This window comes from Mus pahari, chromosome 10, assembly GCF_900095145.1.
Source record: "Mus pahari chromosome 10, PAHARI_EIJ_v1.1, whole genome shotgun sequence".
NCBI classification, from domain to species: Eukaryota; Metazoa; Chordata; class Mammalia; order Rodentia; family Muridae; genus Mus; species Mus pahari.
In genome coordinates this window covers 35,037,178-35,048,591 of record NC_034599.1, presented here as the reverse complement: position 1 = coordinate 35,048,591, position 11,414 = coordinate 35,037,178, and the positions used below count along the sequence as shown (strand labels likewise).

At 38.3% G+C, this 11,414-nt stretch overlaps 1 protein-coding gene across 1 annotated transcript; it reads right to left on the bottom strand.

The window, feature by feature from the left end:
- Positions 1-4,144: 4,144 nt before the first annotated feature.
- LOC110327758 lies at positions 4,145-5,068 on the bottom strand. Its single transcript, XM_021206952.1, has one exon. It carries the CDS (start codon positions 5,066-5,068, stop codon positions 4,145-4,147), a length of 924 nt encoding a protein of 307 aa, XP_021062611.1.
- Between the last annotated feature and the right edge of the window lie 6,346 nt (positions 5,069-11,414).

Here is an 11,414-nt window from a genome sequence, read left to right as displayed (position 1 = left end):
TGATCATTGTGGTACACATATGGCCACCTTCCAAAATAAATGAATATAATGGCCATTAAATTTGTTTTTTAACTGCTTTTATGAGTGAATGCCTAGAAAATATCATCCTGAGGGAGGTAACTCAGACCCAAAAGGACATGCATGGTATGCACTCACTAATAAGTGGATATTTGCCAAAAAATAATAATACAGAATACACAGTCTACAAAGAACTCAAAAAGCTCAACAAGCTGAAGTAGTGTCCAAGTGAGGATGCCTCAGTACTAGTTGGGAAAGAGAAGAAAGTAATCAAAAGTGGGGAGGGAGGGAAGGATCTGGGAGGGAAAGTGGATGAGGTGGGGATGGTGGGGGGAAGAGGGGAAACATGATCTCATATTGGGTGAGAGAAAAGGACTAAAGCTCTGAGGGCCAGCAGAAAGAATGGAAACAGGCAACCTCAGGAAATAGAAGGTTGGGGGCATCCCCCCAGAATGCACCAGAGACCTGGGAGGTGAGAGACTACCAGGACTCAAAGGGAGGGACCTTAGATGAAATGCCTGACAGTAGGGAGAGGGAATCTATAGATCCTACCTCCAGCAGGAAGACAGCACATCAAGTGAGGGATGGGGTTGGCATGCTACAGACACACCTCTGACCCATAATTGTTCCTGTCTGAAAGAATTACAGAGATGCAGTGGGAGCAGAGGAATGAACTTTGGTGGAGGAAACCTCTGTCACTATATTTTAAAAGGATTGGGGCTGCATATTCCCAGAATAGTTGATCATGCACTTTGAAACCATAATCCAAGTTGTAAGGATTGAGTGAAAGGTGATGACGCCGGTGGGTCTTGATCTGTTTCCTGGGAAATGACCTTGTCCCTTGGGTTTGGGAAAAGCAAAGGAAAATGTAACGGTTTTTCTTGCTAAAATAGACCCATTTCCTGAACCCTCAGAAGGTGTGGTTGTGTCTGCTGTAGCCCTGAGAAGTGGTTTAAATGGATTACTGCCTAGCTGAGCCAAAGTGTTTGCTTGTACCTGTAGGACCACTACAGCAAACCCTGCTGACAGAGCATTTGTATTTCTGTAGTACCTTTTTTTTTTAATTTTTTATTTTATTGTTGGTTTTTTTTTTTTTTTTTTTTTTTTTTGCTTTTCCCCTTCAGACACAAAGCTTTGCAAGTCGATCACTGTTGTTCCTGTGGTACTATAATAATGGAGAGAGGGCAAAAAAAAAGAGAAAACAAAAACAAACAAAAAATAGAAAAGAGAACCAGCCAATCATTGTATGTAGAGTTTAAAATTGTAATTAATAGAGCTTGTTTGAAAAAAAAAAAACAGCTGTTGCCTTTTTGTTGTTGTTGTTAAAAAATTAATTACAGGGATGGAAATGGAGAGGAGCCTGAGGAAAAGAAGGTCCAGCGACAGGCCCAAAGTATGATCCAGCTCAAGGGGAGGTTCCAAGGCCTGACACTATTACTGAGGCTGTGGGGTGCTCACAAAAAGGGATCTATCATGACTGCCCTCCAAAAAACTCAGCAAGCAACTGAGAGTTAGATGCAGATATTTGCACCCAACCAATAGACAGAAGCAGCTCTCCCCTGATGTTAAATTAGAGAAGACTGAGGAGAAGGGTGACCCTGTAGGAGGAACAACAGTCTTAATTAATCTGGACCACTGAGATTGTTCAAACACTGGACCACCAAACAGACAACATACACCAGCTGATATGAAGCCCCCAACACACATACAGTAGAGGACTTCTGAGTCTATGTTCATTCAGAGATGATGCACTTAGCCCTCAAGAGACTGGAGGCCCCAGGGAGTTTAGAGGTCAGGTGGGTTGGGGAATAGGGGCATCCATGTGGCGATGGGGTTGGGTGGGGAGGAGGTTTGGGATGTGGAGTAGTTAGAGGGTGGATGGGGTGGCGGGAATGGAATATGTATTGTAAAAAATGAATTAAAAATAAAATTAAATTAAAAAAGGAACTTCATCTGGAGAGTTCATTAATGATAGTGACTGCTCATGGGTTCAAATTGATAGCTGAGAAGTAGCAATAGAGTCACAAGACTTAATAAGATTCAGTCAGAGAGAAAATAACAGTGACTTTATAGTATGAAAAATCATTTTTCAAGTCATATTATATATACTGAACAGCTTGTACTTATACAATGATGATAAATTGAGAGCTTCCAGAGGCAGTCTTGTAGAGCTATGGGTGGACAGTTTTTATGTTGAGAAGACTGTGAATAAACTTACACAGATAGTGTAGGTTGTACTATCTGACAAATAGTCAATGTAATTTTGCTAACCTGTAATGGTTAGTTTTTTTTCAACTTACCTGCATAAAAGAGGTCTAGGAATATTAGGCGTGCCTCTGGGTGTACATGTGGGGCACTCCCACAGCTGATTTGCATGAGGGTCAGTAACTGAAGGAAGAGAACAGACCCTTTTTGGAAATGGGAGGCACCATCCAAAGGTGCTGGTCCAGATGGAAAGACAATTGAAAAAGAGGAAGCCAGTTGTTTTCACTGATTATGTCTTTGCTTCTACTATCATTAGAGCATTTCAGATTTCAGCTCATTAAAACTTTTGCTATAGAGCCAGGGACTCTCCAGGGAGTTTCCAGGCTCTCTTTGATTACTACTTTTCGTTTGTTTGTGTTTGCTTTTCTAGCACACTGATGGCATTTGTTGGACTATGAAGCTAACTTAGTAAATCTCCTCGTCATATGTACTAAATTCAACCCTCAATAAAATATTAAGGACTAGCCTACTCTGTCTCAGCAGAATCAAGCTGTCCTAACCTGGAATTGTATGCCTTCTATTATATATTATTTTCTGCATCAATATGTGAATATTGAATATGTGAATATGTGAATGAAATATTAAAAATATTAATGAAATATGTGAATGAAAATATTAAAAAAAATTGTCCCTGAGTCTTCTTGGTTGTTGATAGAGGAATATTAATCTCTTGTTACTTATTTATTAGGAATTATTGCAGAAGGACTCAGTCTTAAGCCTTTAATATCTTTGCACATAATCAGTAAGACTGGGCCCCTGTATCTTGCGGAAGATCCTTGAGGAATTTTCCAAAGTTATGCTTTATAGAGTTTAAACATATATATTTTTTATAGAGTTTTTAGGCATTCATCTTAAAAGATAATATCCAAATTTCTAGAAGTTGAAATAATATTGGATTTAAAACGGCAGGTAGCTGTTTTTATCCTAGAGGCATATGTGGAACTCTGTGGCTGGACAGAGCCAACATGCCTCAATTAACTTTCAGTGCAGTTAGATAATAAACAGAAGCTACAGCATTGAAAATCAAAGGGCAAAGCAGGGGATAGGCTGACTCATACAACCACAGCATATAATTATATCTCTAGCTCATATTTCAAAGTTCTGATTAAGATGCCACAGTAGTTTTAAACTAGAAATTAAAGCTATTATTCACTATCTTTGCATATAATAAAGGAGCTTAGTCTTTATACTTGGATAATGGAATTTTCATTATGGTTGAGAATTCACTTAAATTTATATCAGTTGGTAGAAAAAGACAGGCAACATGAATGGATTTGGGATTATCTGTCCTTTGTAATTTTAGTATTTATTCTAATACATGTATCAATGAAACAGATAACTTCAAGTTTGACTTAGCAAATGACATGAATGTTCATAGGAAAACAAGATAATAAAAATGAGGGTCAATGTTGACATGTACAGCAATATGCAGTAGATTTCTAAAACAATATAAAACTCACTAACTGCTTTGCAAGATCATCTCCTTTTCTTTAATGCATTTTTTTGTTAACAATATCATTTCTAGGCAACACTGATGCAGTTATTTTTAATACTATAGGTCAGATAATTCAGCTGAACACAAAGATAGACTAAAATGCAGACAACATACTCACTTGGTTCCTGAAACTGACATTTGACAGTCTTAGGTACATGAATGCTACAAGATAAAGAGATCATAATCACCATCATATGCGTGATGCATTTGCTGAGGCATTAACTCAGTGAAGCGAATGTGGATGGTTCTGACTATGATCACACTGTAAGAGTTTAGGGTTACCAGAGTGTAGGTCAGCAAAGTAGGGCTAACAAATATCATACACAGGCAAAACAAGTATGTGCTCCATTCATGAGTCTGTCATATTCATCTGTTAAGAATTTTCTTTACAGCAGATTTGACATCCTTATTTCTCAGGCTGTAGATTAATGGGTTCAGCATGGGCACAACAGTAGTATAAAACACAGAGGACACTTTCCCTTGATCCATTGAACTCACTGATGATGGCTGTAAGTACATGAATGCAGCAGAACCATAGAAGATGGCAACAGCAGAGATGTGGGAACTGCAGGTGCTGAAAGCTTTGGACCTGCCCTCAGTGGAGCGAATACGGAGGATGCTGACAATGATGAAGATGTAGGACATAAGGATGGTCAATGCAGGTGTCAAGATATTCAGTGCACTCAAGAAAAGAACCAAGAGTTCATTGATGTATGTACTGGAGCATGATAGTTCCAAGAGAGGAAAAAGATCGCAAAAATAATGGTTAATCACATTGATCTTGCAAAAAGTTAATTTTAACATAAAGCCTGTGTGAACTGATGATCCAACAATACCCAAAGTGTAAACTCCCACTGTGAGCCAGAAGCAGAGATGATGAGACATGACAACATTGTAAAGTAAAGGGTTACTGATGGCAACATAGCGGTCATATGCCATCACAGCCAACATGTGACATTCTGCAATTGCAAAAACAAGGAAGCAGTAGAGCTGAGTCATGCATTCAGGGTAAGAGATGATGTTCTTCTCTGTGACAAAGTTTACCAGCATTTTGGGGGTGATGACAGTGGAATGGCAGAGGTCAATGAAGGACAGACTACTGAGGAAGAAGTACATGGGGGTGTGCAGGTGCGAGTTGAGCAGGATGAGGATGATCATGCCCAGGTTCCCCAGCACTGTGAGCAGATAGATTCCAAGGAAGAGAATGAACAGGGGCAGCTGCAGCTCTGGTTTGGTTGAGAATCCAGCCAAGTTAAATTCAGTTACCATTGAATGGTTTCCAGACCCCATTATCTTCTCATTACATTGTCCGAAGCTTTTAAGTTTAAGATAGAGAAATAGAGAAGTGATTATACTTTTCTGCATGTCTGTCTTTTCTCTCTCATTCTGTTCTCTCTCTCTCTCTCTCTCTCTCTCTCTCTCTCTCTCTCTCTCTCTCTCTCTCTCTCTCCCCCCGCGTGTGTGTGTGTGTGTGTGTGTGTGTGTGTGTATGTGTGTGTGTGTTTGGGAGAGAGACAGAGAGCTGGAGCAAGACAGAGACTTAAAGGATTCTGTGGAGACCATCGTCCCTCATCCAAGCAGATGATTTCTCCTGTTTCCTTGGGACAACAGATGACTGCATGATCAGAGGAAAAAACCCTGACATCTAGGACCTTGACATTAATACTGATCATAACCTTTTAGGATGAGTACAAGGTTTGTCCTTTAAATTTAGTTTAAAAACCAAAGGTTATCAGTTTTTATTTTTGATGTTCTTTTCTTTGCCTCTCAAATTCTTTGTAATATATGTTGTCACACCTGTTACTGTTTATAAGGAATACTAATTACATTTTATCAGACAAATGTTTCCCTTTGTTTCTGTTTGTAACTAGATTCATAATATTTCCTTAATGTAGCTTTGACTCTAACCAGCTGACCAACTGGCTGAATTAAACAGTTGTTTCCCTATTGAAAGGGATACACTGTGAATCTCATATACTGCATATAATCCCGCCACCCTGCAAGGCAGAGCTTAATTTCCCCATGGATGATGTATTTATACCTTGACAGAAAAGTTGTGTTTTCTTATTCTAATTTGGATAGTTCCTGGGGAGAAATACAATATCATGATTTAGTTATATACTTCATCACAGTGGTAAAGAAACAATGGACCATGATGACCCCTGCTAACTGGATTTCATTATTGAACTAGTAGAGCTCAGAATACTTCTCATATGAGAATAGTTTCTGAAGACCAACGCAAGATGCACTTTTTCCTGGTCAGATTCTGTGATCATGGAGTTGATATGTACCTTCTGACACGGTACTGATGGTGGCTTGTGGATTACCATAGCACTTGCATAATGCAGTGGATTGTTTTTCAAGCTGCAAAGGCTAATGATATATTGCAGTTTTTCAAAATGGCCATTGCACATTTACCTTAAAATTGAAAAGTAAAAGTGTAGTTTTTAAAATACAGAAAAAAATCATAGTCTTAACTTTCAAGCAACATCTGTACTTCTATGTTCAAACCAGCATGTGGTACTTTGAAAGAATATGGAAACCAGATATTTTCAGAAAACAAATCAATAACTATTGTTAGTTGAAGACTGTCTAAAAAGAAAGAGAGTAATTTGTCAACATAGTAAAAATCCACACATCACATGACATTGATATCTAAATATACAACTTATTGGTTGAGTATTGGTCTCACTCTATTGTCCTTCAAAGGCTTAAGGTAAAATTAATGACCTGAAGTAAAAGAGAGAAATATGTTGCTTCTGAATCAAAAGAAGCACTCAAGGGTCAGATACCCTTTAATTTCCATAAAGTTTGCAATGGCAGAGTGTTTTCTTTTTGTATAATCAGTTTTTTTGGACATTTGTCAAGGATGCAGTACTAGGTGTATTAAGTCACCTATAAGATCTCTTTCAACTCCATTATTTTGTGACTTAATAATGCTAATGTCATTAGATTATTTAGTCTAAGTTCAAATACTTTCTCAAATTCCTATTTGCTCTATCACGGCAGGAAAAGTTATTAGATTCTTCAATCCACCAAGAAAGTAGAAATCCAAATACATGACATATCAAAAATTAAATTAATTGGCACATAGTTTCTGGATTGATGTCCATTCTGTTTACATTGAAATGTGTTGAGTTTCTCTCTGGGATTTTCTGCATAAGTTAGTCAGCAGCTTTCCTTTTTTTTTTTTTTTAGTGGCTTGAAAAGGCTGGAGGACATGTTTCCAGAATATTCTGTCCTCACTGAAGGCCTTGCTTTTATTTTTTCCCTAAAGGTTAATGCTACAATCTCCATAAGGCAGGAAACCATACAAATTGTACAACCCATGTGGCAGGGTGTAGTCCACACCACACCTCTAGTCAGCAGCTTTTCTACTGCTCCACATTGTATTTCTGAATAGCAATTGGCATATTTCCTTGGATGTAGCATGTGTCAAAAATGTGTTCAATAAAATTGTTCACAGAAACTTAATACAAACAACTTAAATACAACTTAAAACAAATCCTGAAAAATGGCACGACAAGTTTACACTGATAGAATTAAAATTGGCTGAACAATAACTTGTCTGGCATGAGTCTGTACTGCTGAGCACATGGGAGAGGAGCATTTTTACCAGAGAGTAGTCTCTAGAATGAGCATGGGTATGGATGGATAAACAGCAACGCACATTTGTGTGCACCAGGAGGGATACTGCAGCAGAAGTCTTTAAAGTTTTAAGGGACAATGATGGCAATTTATACTTACCCCCTCTTTTCTTCAGCAAGTTCAGTGTTAGAAGATTTTGTTCTCAGTTTCACTGAATAGAAAATTGTGTTTGATAATGTGAGAGGGCGATAACTTCTACGAACTTTGAGTCTCTGCTCTTGATGTCTGATTAAGCTTTTGCCTCAGTCATTTGTTCCTCTGTAATTGTTGGTTGGTATGACACTTCTATATGTTAGAGATAATCACAGATACATTCAAAACAAAAATAATAATGACCTCTCAGAAGAATCCTATCCCATAGGTATTAACTGTGATTAAAAACTGTCAACAATTAGAAATCCCATTTTCCCTACCGAGTGTTAAGTACTTAATATTGTCTGAGGTTATTTGCTTTTCTTGTTAGATTCTGAATTACAAAAGAAGGATATGAGCACTCTCACTGTTAGGGTGCTAGGCATTTTAAGGCAGGGCATTTAAAAATTTTAAATGTCAGAATAATTGTAAAATATATATTTAAAGAATTATTTCATATGATGCCAAACATGAATACAAGGAAAGCTGAAAACTAGAGAAGCCATATGTTTTCATTTATCTCTGATGACTTCACTAACTTCACTGTATTTAAATATTATAATATATTCATAAATGACAATTTAGAATATTTTAAATTGTGGGGTGAATACAAAAAAAAAAAAAAAAAAATATTTTAAATTGTGGGGTGAATACAAGCATATTTAATTTTGTATTCACATTAAAATATTCAGACATTATTAAAGATATACAAGGAAGTTTTTAACAAGACTAATAGAGATTAGGATAGTTTCTTTCTAAAATTAAAAATAAATATGATGAACACCATGAATATTTTATTACAGACTCTATTTTCATACTAAATTAGTTGTTAAGTAAAGTGACATCTAATATTCTATTCACTACTCACTAACATATGGTTTTGGCAATAAATTTTTGTAATTGAACTTACTTTGGAATTCTTAAATTATTACATGTAAAATTTTAATGTGCTTTATATGCATATTTCTTCAATCTTTTGAAAATCTACTACTTAACTTTTAAATAGGGTTCGTAAAAATAAAGCCATTAGCCGTTGAAAACTGGAAAAGAAAAAAATGGAGAATGACCAGGTATATCAACTACACTCAGGGCATGGCTGATGTCCAGGAATAACTGGCCAGCCCAAACAAACTCAATTTTGATTTTTATTTCTTTGTTTTTCATGGTTATTTTGTGCTTCATTTTGTTTTCTTTCAGTATATTTGTTTGTTTTAGTGAGGTCTTTTTTTGTTGAGAGAGAGAGAGAGAGAGAGAGACAGAGACAGAGAGACAGAGAGAGAGAGAGAGAGAGAGAGAGAGAGAGAGAGAAAGAGAGAGACAGACAGAGACAGACAGAGACAGAAAGAGAGAATATAGTTTTGTGGGTAGGGAGGTGGGAATGAATACTTTTCATTTTGGAGGAGGTCAAAATGGAGAAATAGATGATCAAAATATACTGTATAAATTATTTAAATTAAAATAAACTAATTAAAATATAAAATGAAAGCTCGGACTGCAGGGGTCTTGTGACAGCCCTACTATATGGGTCTTGTGCTGACTGACACAGGCTGATAACCCCCCTTCTCTATTTCAGTGTTGCTGAGAACAGCTGCGAGTTTTGGAAGTGTCCTTGGCAGCCAGGAAAGAACAGGGATCCAGTTATACCAGATATGTCATGAGCAGGATCTTTTGCTGGTGTCCTTACTTGGAATAGTTGTTAAGAGAAAGCAAGAAAAGTGTTGTGAGGCAAACAACAATACAATGTAAGACATATTATATAATATCCACTACATACAGACACAGCATCATTTCTATATCATGTATGATGGATACTATAGTGGGATGCCTGGTTAAAACTTGGAGGGGTAGGAAATGCAAGGGAAGCAACCACTTGTATTGTCAATGAAAGGTTTATAAATGCCGGAAAAGATGGAATCATCTAAGTGGGAAGCATCATGAATAAAAGAACAAAGATAAAGGCGGAGTCTAACATGACATGGGCCTTTCTAAAAAGGTTTTAATAGTTACTAAAATCCTGTATATCTTATTAGCACTTTATGGATCATAATTTAAAAATTATTTTATTGGATATTTTCTTCATTTACATTTCAAATGCTAACCCAAATGTCCCCTAAACGCCCCCCTCTGTTCCCCTACCCACCCACTCCTACTTCTTGGCCCTGGCATTCCTCTGTATGGGGCATATAAAATTTGCAAGACCAAGGGGCCTCTCTTCCCAATGATGGCTGACTAGGCCATCTTCTGCTTTATATGCAGCTAGAGACACGAGCTCTGGGGGTAGGGTTTTAGACCCCTTCAGCTCCTTGGGTAATTTCTCAAACTCTTCCATTGGGGTCTCTGTGTTTTATCCTATAGATGACTGTGGGCATCCACTTCTGTATTTGTCAGGCATTGGCATAGCCTCACAGAGATAGCTATATCAGGGTCCTCTCAGCAAAATCTTGCTGGCATATGCAATAGTGTCTGCGCTTGGTGGCTGATGATGGGATGGACTCCCAGGTGGGGCAGTCTCTGGATGGTCCATATGGATCATATTTTAGTCACATTTGTCAGTATTATTTTTCTTAGATGCAGTGCTAAATCCAAATGTTAAATTCTTAGTAACAACACTGGAGAAATGAAATATATATATATGGGGTTTTTGGTGCTATAAAAATCATTCATGCTAAACTGGCTATACACCAGCACCAGCTGTCTCGATAACCTCCATGGGGAGCCCCAACAGTGATCTTGCTCTGTTTCCTCTGGCCAGCTGCTGCCAAGCCACCCTGACTTCCCAGGCTATCCAACCCTTGTGGTTAGCCTGCAGAAAGCCACAGTTTTCCTCATCTGTCTCCTGTCTGCGCCCCCCCCCCCCCCCCTACTCCTCCTCCTCCTCCTCCTGGAACTCACTCTGAAGACCAGGCTGGCCTCGAACTCAGAAATCTGCCTGCCCCCCCCCCCCCGGGTTGTCTCATACATACCAGGTGGAAAGGAGTTACAGCTTACCTGAACTTAGCATGAAGTTACAAAACTACATGCTCTCCTTAAGTGGCAGTATTCTGGGAACCATTCCATGAGCAGCACAGACGTTTCACTCCACTGCAAATTGAGTTGTGCTGTGGAAGCTTTCCACCTTGATTGCAGGAGAAATAAGGGAAAGTGCCTACTGAGCTCTATGAGTGGAGCATGGGCAAGCTTGGAAGTTGTGAACTGGTGAGCACAGGGTCTTTTCCCACGAATGGAGGATATGGTCACTAGGCAAACTTGAGTTGGAGTGGTGAGACCACCCAAGGGCTGGATGGGCACACAGACATGTAGGCTATTGAAAGACAGGCACAAGTGTTACTGAAATACAAATCTCTGTAGATCATGCCCATCCCGAGACTAGAAGCCCTGGGCTGTATATTCTGTGAAATTATATATATATATGGGTTTTTTGGTGCTATAAGTTTTAAGATGTAGAGAAATCATTAGTATATGTGATCTTCCAGTTTTCAAAGAAGGGAATAGTCTCTCTATTACAAAGAGTTTTGTCCTCTGAGAGCTCTACCCTGTAGCTAATGGAAACAGATGCAGAAGCCCACAGCCAAATATTAGATGTTGCTCAGGAAGTCTTGTGGAAGAGTTGGGGAAAGAATTGAGGGACATGAAGTGGGTAGGGATTCCCTAAGAAACCAACAAAGTCAAATAATCTGGAAATTTTCTTCTATAATTTTGTTGAAGATATTTGCTGGCCCTTTAAGTTGAAAACCTTCGTTCTCGTCTACCCCTATTATCCATAGGTTTGGTCTTCTCATTGTGTCCTGGATTTCCTGGATGTTTTGAGTTAGGATCTTTTTGCATTTTGCATTTTCTTTGATTGTTGTGTCCATGT

Excerpts from the sequence above, each read along its gene's own strand:
- LOC110327758 (XM_021206952.1), bottom strand. The coding sequence starts at position 5,068 with ATGGGGTCTGGAAACCATTCAATGGTAACTGAATTTAACTTGGCTGGA.